Source organism: Aplidium turbinatum, chromosome 16 (genome assembly GCF_918807975.1).
Source record: "Aplidium turbinatum chromosome 16, kaAplTurb1.1, whole genome shotgun sequence".
NCBI lineage: Eukaryota > Metazoa > Chordata > Ascidiacea > Aplousobranchia > Polyclinidae > Aplidium > Aplidium turbinatum.
Window position 1 is genome coordinate 19,507,437 of NC_137487.1, and position 11,565 is coordinate 19,519,001.

General features: G+C 38.0%; 1 protein-coding gene across 1 annotated transcript; it reads left to right on the forward strand.

Moving 5' to 3' along the window:
• The first annotated feature begins 5,957 nt into the window (after positions 1 to 5,957).
• Positions 5,958 to 8,856, forward strand: LOC145785511 (casein kinase II subunit beta). The gene is made up of 5 exons (XM_082597164.1): positions 5,958 to 6,164; positions 6,880 to 7,030; positions 7,151 to 7,226; positions 7,977 to 8,166; positions 8,606 to 8,856. Exons 1-5 carry the CDS (start codon positions 6,025 to 6,027, stop codon positions 8,691 to 8,693), a joined length of 645 nt encoding a protein of 214 aa, XP_082453290.1. The 5' UTR covers positions 5,958 to 6,024; the 3' UTR covers positions 8,694 to 8,856.
• Positions 8,857 to 11,565: the final 2,709 nt, after the last annotated feature.

The window sequence follows — 11,565 nt, forward strand, 5'->3', positions numbered from 1 at the left end:
CTTGACATAGTTTATTCTTTGACGTTTTCTTTCTTGGTAATTGTACTGCTGACTTACCATATGATTTCAAACAACAATCTAGATTATCAAACGTGAACACAACATTAAGCCAATTTAGTTCAATTTCATAAGCTTTTATTTATCTAGGAAACAACTGTATTCCTTAAACTGTTTTCTTCATTGTTCACAAATAGGAGCATTATGATAAACAGATTTATTGGTGATAGGTAAGTTAATATTATTCTTTATATAACCTCTTTTGTAGCACTAATCAGCAAATTTAGCCAAACAAACCAAATAATTCGAAAGATACTATGCTCATTTAAATATAAACTTTTGTTTGGATTAGCAACTATTCCGACATTGCAAAATGCGAGAACGTAATTACTTGTATTATTGGATGCAACCTAGTTCGTACCCTGAAAAGATCGAGAGAAAAAATTAAAAAAAGCGGAAGTCGCTGATCGCCGTTTCCGCAAACATTTTAAAACTTTCCCCCTAAAAAGATCGAGAAAAAGATAACACAAAGCCGAAGTCGCTGATTGCAGTTTCTGCTAACCCTAACCCTTACGCTGACCCTTGCTCATCGCAGTTTCCGCAAACATTTTTCTGCAGTTTCCACTAACCCTAACCATAGACTAATCTATGCTCTAACCCTAATCTTTGCTGATCGCAGTTTCCGCAAACATTTTTCCGTAGTTTCCGCTAACCGCAGTTTCCGCTAACCCTTACCCTAACCATAGAGTAATCTATGCTCTAACCCTAACTCTCGCTGATTGCAGTTTCCGCAAACATTTTCCGCAGTTTCCGCTAATCTTTACCCTAACTCTAACCATAGAGTAATCTATGCGCTAACCCTAACCCTCGCTGATCGCAATTTCAGCAAAACTTTTTTCCGCAGTTTCCGCTTACCCTAACTCGGCCCAACTCTAACAATCGAGTAATCTATGCTCTCTAACCCTAACCCTCGCAGTTTCCGCAAACATTTTTACGCAGTTTCCGCTAACCTTTACCCTAACCATAGAGAAATCTATGATCTAACCCTAACCCTCGCTGATCGCAGTTTCCGCAAACATTTTTCCACAGTTTCCGCTAACCTTTACCCTAACCATAGAGTAATCTATGCTCTAACTCTCGCTGATCGCAGTTTCCGCAAACATTTTTCCGCAGTTTCCACTAACCTTTACCCTAACGATAGAGTAATCTATGCTCTAACCCTAACTGATTCCGCAAATATTTTTCCGCAGTTTCCGCTAACCCTAACCCTCGAGTTTGTTTGCGGAAACTCCGATCAGCGAGTTCGGCTTTGTGCAATTAAACTGCAATCAGCAACTTTGACTTTTTTTAATTTTTTCTCTCGATCTTTTCAGGGTACGAATTGACGGTACGAACTGTTCAGGGTACGAACTAGGTTGCACCCGTATTATTGCTGTATGATGACATTGGAAACACAACAAATTACGAGCAATTATGCTTTAATCACACTCTTTTCAGTTGATGTAACACATATCTTCTTAGTCATTCCTAGTTTTGTGGTTTCAGTTGCGCTTTCGTATTTGATTGATTGATTGAATCTTTATCCTCGGACTGGGAAAGCTTCTTGCAGAGCTTAATCCTGGCAGTTTCGCATACTTGTAGAGGCTTTAAATCACTGACACAGACCCGGTCACCGAGATTGACAGAGTGAAGTTTCCGATTGTTGAAGTCTTGTTGCCGGGGAACTATTCCATCCATTAGATGCCGCTGAATGGAGAGCAGTCCTTAACGTGCGTTGCTCAAGCGCACACCCCGAGAGTCGAACCAGCGCCGCTTGATCTTGAAGCTCCTTCGTTCCAGAAGTGACGCGCTAACCAATTGAGCTATCAGGGCGGATGTTAAACAAAGCCTAAGTTTTGTTGAAATTTACCACATAAAAATTTCTCCATATGCTAGGATATATATATGGGAACAAACAGAGGCTCCGGACACTTCCTGAGAGTGGGGGGGGGGTAATTCAGGCAGGGCGGGAACGATATTTTGACATCGACAGGGGGCTTATTGGATTATCGAATCACATATACTTCTGGGAGGTCGCTTCCCAGACCCTCCTTCGCATTATTGAAAGCTTCAGTTTTTTTATACAGCGTCGTAGGCGACATGTTTCGCGCCAAAGACGCAAAATTTTTGCCTTTCAGCACAATTTAAAATCAAAAAATTATTTCAACAAATCTGAAATCGCGAGCAAAAGCTCTTTAACATTTACCACATTTTTTGAGGTTTTTAGACAATTTTAACTGGAAAAGGTTGGGACGTACGCAAAAAATTTCTCTCTGTATTGTTCCTTGGCTCAGGTCTTCCAAATTTTGCACTTCAGACGCTAAATGGTTAGATTTAAAAGATCAAAAGCGTTAAGGTCAAAGGTTTCTATAACTTAATTACAATTGCATGAATATAATACAACACGGTAAGGGTCTAGGCCTACAATCAATTCAGAAAAATATAAAATAAAAGCTAAAATGCATTAACTTTTACAACAACCGAAAATATAAAAACATTGAAACAGTGCAACTGTAGAGGTTTCATTCTTGAGCACTTGGTAAAAGCGAAATTAAACAGTTTGCAGCAGTGAGAAACTATGACGTCACACAAAGCGCATTGTGATGCGTATATTTTTGACAGGATACATAGTTTAGCCATAGATGACTTTGCGTTGTCTTGCGAGTCAGTTTCCAAGCAAAAACCTCAAAAGTTGTGCAACAAAATAAAAACATGAAAATAAAACACAAAACTAAAAATATATTAAAAAGAAATTTTTATCTCTTCATTAGCGGGGGGGGGGGGGGAATTTTGCATTAGTTACCCCCCACTCCGATTGGTGGGGGGTAATCACCCCCGCAGCCCCCCCTCTAACGGAGTCCATGGGAACAAACATATGGAAACATGATGGCCATCTTTAAATGTCGCAAACCTTGTTCAGTGAATTGATACCGGTAGCTTTGAGGTTTTCTCAGCAGACATAAAATAGATAAGTTAAAGCTAAAGTTATGCTTGAGACCTTAGGTTTAAAAAACCCTATAGCTATCAATTTAATTGTAAAAGGCTTGCAACATTTAAAGATGCCCAGGATGATGAGCCTGCATTAGGAGCAAACAACATTAGCCTATATGAAAGTGCTGGCTGAAATGGTACCATAAGTTGCAATTTATGGATGTAAATTTAGAACAATTAAAATATCATAAATTGTGCATTAATGCTGCCGAGATGTTCTTTCTGTGACCAATTGTGTTTCACATACTATACATAAATAAAACTCAAGTCATAAAAACGTGTGGAATCAACTACGGTACAACAAACCTTGTCCACCCTTTATCAATCATCATACCCAATTAAACACTCTGCTCACACAGTGACAAAAAATTGCTGTTGGAAACTATCTATTAACACAAACGAGACAAAAGGAATAAATGTTTTTATATTTGCATGTGTTAGTTATATGGGCCACAATACTGTATTATATAGAAAAAGCTTTTTAACTTATTCTGACCAACAAATTGGCTTCAAATCACAGCCTCAAGAAAAGAAACTGACTGAAGCTAAGTCACCTTGCTACATAATGTATGAAAACAAAAATTCAATCAGATTATGAAAGATCAAAAGGTCTGGTATTCTGGTCTACTCTACATCAGTCTTATACTTTGTGGGGAAGAATAGGTACGGTAGCCTACTTTAGCATTTACCCAGGCAGGAATGCTGGCTACATGGCAACACTGCCTCAAAGACAAGTTTGTCAATAAAGTGTTTCTACTTTAAAAAAAAATCATTTTTCTGTATTGGAATGAAATAAAAAGTTCATCTACTCCAGCATAACTTCTTTCAATTTTTACAACTTTTATTTATTTTAACTATGACTGTGTTATTCAGTATCTTGATTTGCAGAAAAACTCATTCGATATTGAATTTGAATCTGTTTTGAGATGTATTGATTTCACGACCTTAGTTTTCCTGATCCAGTGATCCTCACATGTTTTTTGTTTTGATTGGATCTCTTCACAATCATGCACATAGTTCATTTTCTCAAAGAAGAACTATAAATATTTGAAAACAGCTCTCTTATCACTACTACAAACAAAATACGTATTTTAATAAGTGAATTTGTTGAATTGTCTTTTTCGCTTTATTATGGATCCTAAGGTCTGAAATAAATGTTTAATACGGTAATAATATAATTTATAGCTCATAACACTCAATCAGAAAATAACATCATTGTTATCAAGCACATTGTTTCAGCTTGAGTTAGTAGGTCCTGAAGTGTCATCTCGATTATTGTATGAGATTCTGGAAGCAGCTGACTAGATGACCAAATGGTCTTTCACTGCTATAACCTAATCAGGTTCAGTTGAGCAACGCACGTTAAGGACTGCTCTCCATTCAGCGGCATCTAATGGATGGAATAGTTCCCCGGCAACAAGACTTTAACAATCGGAAACTTCACTCTGTCAATCTCGGTGACCGGGCCTGCGTCAGTGATTCAAAGCCTCTACAAGTATGCGAAACTGCCAGGATTAAGCTCTGCAAGAAGCTTTCCCAGTCCGAGGATAAAAATTCAATCAATCAATCAATCAGTTCAATTCAGTTGTTTTTGTATTTCTGACCATCTGATCACAACGGTAAACCATTATATCTTCGTGGGAAAGTTGTAACATAAAATTCCTGGATCCTTTCGTCTGTATGCAATGACACGGAAAAAAATAAATACTCTTCTGAAAACGTCTATCAAGAATTGTATTTCAGCAAAAAATAGCCAACAGGCTGTCGAAAATGGAGTACAACGCAATACACCACTAAAACTTGTCACCACAATACAAATTACTTGGATAAAAAACGGAAATTTTGTCTAGTTGGTAAGCACCAGCAAAACAGTTTTAATATCGACCAACCACCTTTCCAAACGACAATTCTATAATGACGAAACTGACTTGAGATATTTCAACTGCAGGTAACCAGCTTCTGTGACGTAACAGTGATAAACATTGTTATGCAATTTCACAGGTGTTGAAATGGTTTGTGCAATGTTTTACAAGTCTTACGAAGTATGCTGCAATCTCTGCTCATTTTTTAATCATTTCCTTGTCGTAAGACGCCAGCTAGGTTAAGTAGACCATAACGGTTTTATGTGACGTTTCATTTGGAGAACGACTGTCTGTAACACCATCATATCAAAAACAATACACGTCAGCATAACAAAGGTCGAGAAAAAGGTAAATTATTCAACACTAAACGTACTTATACATTCCTCTGTTTTTATAAATTGTATGTTGTGATGTTAGTTTATCGTGTACGGTACCGTATTATTATAGATTCTGATTGGCAAATAAAGTTATTTCTCTCTCTTTGCAACAAGTTAATAGTAAAACGGAACAAATCCGCGTTCGGATCACTCCCAGTTGCGGATTAATTCCGTACGAGAATGTTGTCTTTGTTGGAACTTGGAAGTTTTGTTTGGTTTTGCTTTGTTGAATCATGTTGAACTTTCAATCTCAAGAGGATTTCAGCTACAGCAGTTCAGTTCAGTTGTTTTTATTTCTGACCATCATATCAAAACAATACACGTCAACATAGCAAAGGTCGAGAAAAGGGTAGAAGCAGTTTGTGTAGGGTTGTAGGGCTTGTTTATCATCACCAAAACAATAAACTGAACTGAACTGTAGGCTATATGTGAATGTTACAAAATATTTTGAACAACCTAGGGCACCGGTCGAGCCATTAAGGCTTTATTCTAAAAGTTGGCTACCCACATCAAAGATTTCAAACATAACATGGACTTCACTAGTCCTACGGTATTAGGCTAAATTGTAATTGCTAAATTGTAATGCCTATGACTTGGAAATTGTAACCTCAGATGCTATAGTTACCTTTTTCAATTAACTATACATAATTTACGTATATCCTAAATCAGTGTCGTTTCACTTATTTTGCAAAAAAATCCTATTGAAACTATTTTTATTTGGAAAAGCAAAGAATTGTTTGATATTCAACTTACTGATAATGAGTTCTTCAGAAGAAGTTTCATGGATTTCCTGGTTTTGTGGACTACGAGGAAACGAGTTCTTTTGTGAAGTCGATGAGGATTATATTCAAGATAAATTTAATTTGACTGGACTTGGAGAGCAAGTCCCTCATTACAGGTTTGGTTTGAATACAATTAGTGGTTTTAAATTTATTTTTGTCTGCTGAAAATTTATGGTAGATTGTATTGCTTTTATGGTTGATTGTAAACTCCATATCAAGCTTTCAGCTTCAGTATCTATAATACCCATTGTCAGGTACGTATTGTCACATTTTTTTTGGGCTATGTCAAGCCTTTTCTGGCATTACCAGAGTTGCCACTTCAATTTGGACCAGTTTTGCGAATTACAGTATGGGTTACTATTAAAGTGAGGATTAACATCATGTTCTGATAACCATTTCCAATGTCCGACAATTTCTGAAAAAAACCGGCAATGTCTGGTGATTTTCAAGTGTTACTAGATTCACAATTTGGCTAGTTAGCCTTCCCAGTTGTGGAGAATTTTCGACAGTTGCAGGTGTTGATATTATTGATTGTTTTTATTTTCTATTATTTTGAGTCAACTTCGATTGAATATATACTATTTTTAGTGAAAAACATCTTGCAACACTGACAATGCCTGACAATGGGTATTTAGAAGTAGACTTTAGCTTGACTAACCCATAAGATTTTTTGGTAGTTAATCTAATTTGATTTTATATTAGGCTATCAATGTAGCTTGTATTTCATCACCTTTGTTGTTGCAAATGATCGAAAGGTTTACAAATAAATACTACTTCAATTTTTTAGTACAAATGCTGTTGTGATGACACAAAATGCACTTAAATATACAGGCAAGCACTGGACATGATACTAGATTTGGAGCCTGATGATGATTTAGAAGACAACACTAACCAATCTGATTTAATTGAACAAGCAGCAGAAATGTTATATGGGCTGATACATGCACGATACATATTAACTAATAGAGGAATCGCACAGATGGTATGTTTAGTTCATGTATACTTTGCAATAAGCGCTATCACTTTCAATGACTTTCATACACATACAATTACAATGTTATATACATGAAGAAACAGTCGTGTCATACATTAACTTTTTCAGCTTGAAAAGTATCAACAAGGAGATTTCGGCCACTGTTCCAGAGTGTATTGCGAAAATCAACCCATGCTGCCAATTGGTTAGAAATTGTACTCATAGTATAATAGTGCATAAAATGAATAACAATATGAAGATTATTTGTTTTAGAAAAATGAGTTAAACTTTTTTGCAACCACGGCATTTGAATATGTCTTTGTATTTTTACCCTGTTGACCAAGAAGTCGCAAGGACGTGTCTGTATGTTCAAGGTAAAACGGTCAAAAATATTAGACTGTGGCTAAAGCCACATTTTGCTTGGAAGACTGTTTACCTTGAGCGTATGGGCACGTCCTTAATTGTCATGGCAAAAATCCTGAGATGCAGCCACACATGCGTGGTTGCAAAAGAGTTAAAACTTTGCAAATTTTCGAAACTTTGCAAATTTGGAATGGTTTGGTTTGAATCTTTATCCTCCGACTTACAGCGCCTTTGATTGGTTATTCCTGGTGGTTTTGCATACTTGATTAATGATTACCGTACTTGTAGAGGCTTTTCATGCAGGACCGGTCACCAAAGTTGGCAGAGTGATAATATCTTGCCAAGCTGCACCAATGGTTGGTGTATGGTCAAGTTGTCAGTGTCTAGTGTTACTCCAAAATTATTTGTCACATTTTTGTAGAAATATCTGTTTTGTTTCTTTTATTTGAAGTCTTGCATTGGTAGTATTTCCTTGCCAAAGTGTATAATATGTTTTTAAATTGTGCCGTGTGCGTGTCAGTGAAAACTATTGTGTTGGTGGGTGCATCATATACAGTACTACCACTTGTGACGCCATTGTTACATCACTAAGGTCTCTCTGACGTACCTGGGGAAGCCATGGTGAAGCTCTACTGCCCCAAGTGTCAAGATGTGTACACCCCGAAGTCATCCCGGCACCACCACACGGATGGGGCTTATTTCGGCACAGGGTTCCCACACATGCTCTTCATGGTTCACCCTGAATATAGACCAAAACAACCTGCTAATAAATTTGTGGCCCGGTAAGTTTTGTGCAAAATGCACGAGCTGCTTTCTAGCAGTATCTAACTTTCATAAATTTATTGTTACCTATAAAACGATATTTACCTCTGATTAAACAACGAGCCAATTTTAGTAATTGGTACGGTAGTACCTCTATTTATTTTTAAATTTCCGAGTTGAAGGATACATATGAGAAGTGAGAACGGTGACTTTCGTTGAAGTTCGAACAAACGGTTGTCCGTAAATTGATTCATCTACAAAGTACCGCTGAACATAGAACTGTCTGTGAATCGCATCAGCAAAGCGTGCACCGGAAGAGAATATTTTGGCGACCATCACTGGTACAGTAAAATACGTGTAATTCGTTACATACCTCAAAAGAAATTAGAAAAAAGCGACGAACTGACGAATTTTACTGCATAATATTAAAGATTTTTACAAAGTTTTTCTCGTTATCAGCTTGTTCGGCTTCAAGATCCATCCGATGGCTTATCAATTGCAATATCAAGCATCACAGAAGTTGAAAAACCCTTCCAAGAGACATTGAGCTGGATTGTTTGGTAACAATTGAGTTGTTGTGACTTGCGAAGGCCGACAATGGAGTTTCTATCTGGGTTCCGTGCCCAACTGCCCAGATAGTGTTCGAATGTTCCGCCAGAGTTGCCGACGTGTTTTTTTTACTTTGTTATGTACTAATATATTTGCTAACAAGCATATGTGATGTGAAGAAGGGAGCGTTCTTCCTGGCTGCTAGCACAAGACTGAGTCCTCACTAGTATAGCGAGTAATTGCTATTCGCTAATCATTTAGACAATCCCACCAACTGTATGCTTCTCGGCAGCCGATTGTAGCAAGAATTGACAGCGATAGACACCGTGTTTCGCCCATGAGGCTGGGCGATGTTCTGGGCTTGCATGTTCGTCAACTGTGATACCAGTTTATATTAGACTTTAGATTAGAACAAGCAGCCTGTCCAAGTTTTATCTATGATTTTGTTACCGGTTAAAATTACATACTTGGTTTGATTAAATACAAGTAGAACTCGGTTAATCCGGATTCGATTTGACCGGCGATTCCATCCGGATTAGGCGAAGATCCGGATTAACCGATGACGGTTTTTATCAAGCCTGACCTTACCTAGATAGAAGGGTATCGGTAAAAATCACCGAAATTGAACGCATTAGTGTGGTCATCTATCAATTCCGAGACGCGCGATCACCATATTAGCGATAGAATTCTTTTGAAATGCAGTAGCCTATGCATGTAAAACGATTGTATTTGTAGACTCTGCGTCTAACGCAAGAACACACTGGCAAAAGTTATATCTTCAGACATGCGTGTCGGAATAATCTGTAGTCACTCAAAACTTTTGAAAACAGTTACGGAAGACGAGTTTCTTTGGAAAACTTACAAAAAATCAAACAAAGTCTTCTATTGGAAAAACATCACCGACATATCGCCGAAAATTCCACCGACATCTTTTCAAGTTACAGTACGAGTTTGGGCATTTGCGCACGAATTTTGCGTTAGGAGGGATTACTGTTCATGAAAAGAAGAAATCCGCAATAATTTATTGCTTCACATTAACGGAACAATAGATAAGAAATTTCTCGCAATAAGCCACGTTACGTTTTAGCATAAAATGGCAAAACTGTCTGGAAAATCCGGATAAAGCGATAGAGAAAGCGCAACTTTTGTCCGGAATAGGCGAAGATCCGGATTAAATAATCCGGATAATCCGAAGCTGTTTCTTAAGAAAAAGATTACAAATCATTTGTACTTCCAATTTCATCCGGATTAGGCGAAGATCCGGATTAACCGAATCCGGATTAACCGAGTTCTACTGTATATATCCTCGGACTTGAAAAGCTCCTTTGAGACCTTAATTCTGGCAGTTTTGCATACTCGTACAAGCGTTGAACCACTAACGCAGAGTCGGGAAATGACAGAGTGAAGTTTCCATTTGTTGTCGGCGGGGAGTTATTTGAATGTAGGGCATCCCTTATAATGCGTTGCTCAAGCGCACACCCCGAGCCGAACCAGCGTTGCATATTCTTCGTTCACGAAGTCAGGCATTAACCAACTGAGCTATTGGAGCTTGTTTCTAGCAGCCCCGCCACGAAAGATGGTAGTGACCTTGGTGAAGTTTTCTGCCACAATGAAAACCACTACCATCGGATAGATTAATAAATGAAGGCCGCATGAACAAGTTTTAAAGGAATGGTTGATTCTAATATATGTTTATCCCCGGACTCAGACAGCCTCCGATAGTTTAACCCTGGTAGTTTCGCTTAGGGAAAGTGGGGCAAAGCGGAACACTGGAATTTCTCACTAACTGTTATAAACACCGCTACCATTCATCGGTCACGTTTGAGATTAGCTTGTGACTCATTTCCGCGCCAAAATTTGTTTCGCGGTTTGGCTGGGTGAGTTGAGTAGAACTGTCAGTTTTAGCATGCTGCTTTATAAGGAGACTGTTCGAAAATGCGTCAGTTTGTTTACGGAATAGTTGAGCTATCAAAGTTTGAGTTGAAATTGAAGTGTTTTTAAAGAGCCCCTGAATGCATTCACAAGTTTGGTATTTTTAGAATTTTCATTTGTTTTTTCACTTTTATTTAAAGTCACACTTTGGGCAAAACGGAATATTGCTGATGGGGCAAATAGGAACGCATTTCTGCTACGCCGCGCGCATAGTTTCATTGAGTAGCAAACACTCGCATCAAATTAGCATTGTCATATTTTCAACAAAAATGGCCAGATAACGTCATCTATCTATGTGTTACTGATAGGCTATACTCCATGATGCATTGTAGAACAAAACATCATTTTATGTTTGTTTTGCCCTAAATGGTGGGCAAAGCAGAAAAACATTTTATTTTAAAATTGTGCAGTAAAATTAGTTATATAGAAACAAGAAATATGCGATGGCGTGTGAAGATACGATTGCCACTTTAACCAATGTCCGTATCGTTTGTACACCGTAGCGAAAGTTCTGTGGGATTTTGAAAAATTGTTCTGCTTTGTCCCACTTTTCGCTTACTTGTAGACGGTAGAGGCTTTTAACGCAGGGCCGGATGCAACTTTCCAAAAGGTGCCATTAAAAAATCCCCTTTGAGCAACAAAAGAAAAACGCAAATATAACTAAATTACGGTAAGTCATCCGTTTTGCATCGGCTGACTTCGCGCAGAGGGTTAGGGCGGTGATGCAGATAGTCATTTCATCGATGTGGGTTTGATTCCCACCATTGCTATGCTCTTTTTTCTTCTGCAATTCACAAACAAACTTCGAAGGGGATTTTTTAATGGTACCTTTTGGAAAGTTGCGGGCCGGATACCGAGACTGGAAGAGTAACGTTTCCGATTGTTGAAGTGTTGCTGCCAGAGAACTATTCCATTCACTCAGTGCCGCGGATTAGAGA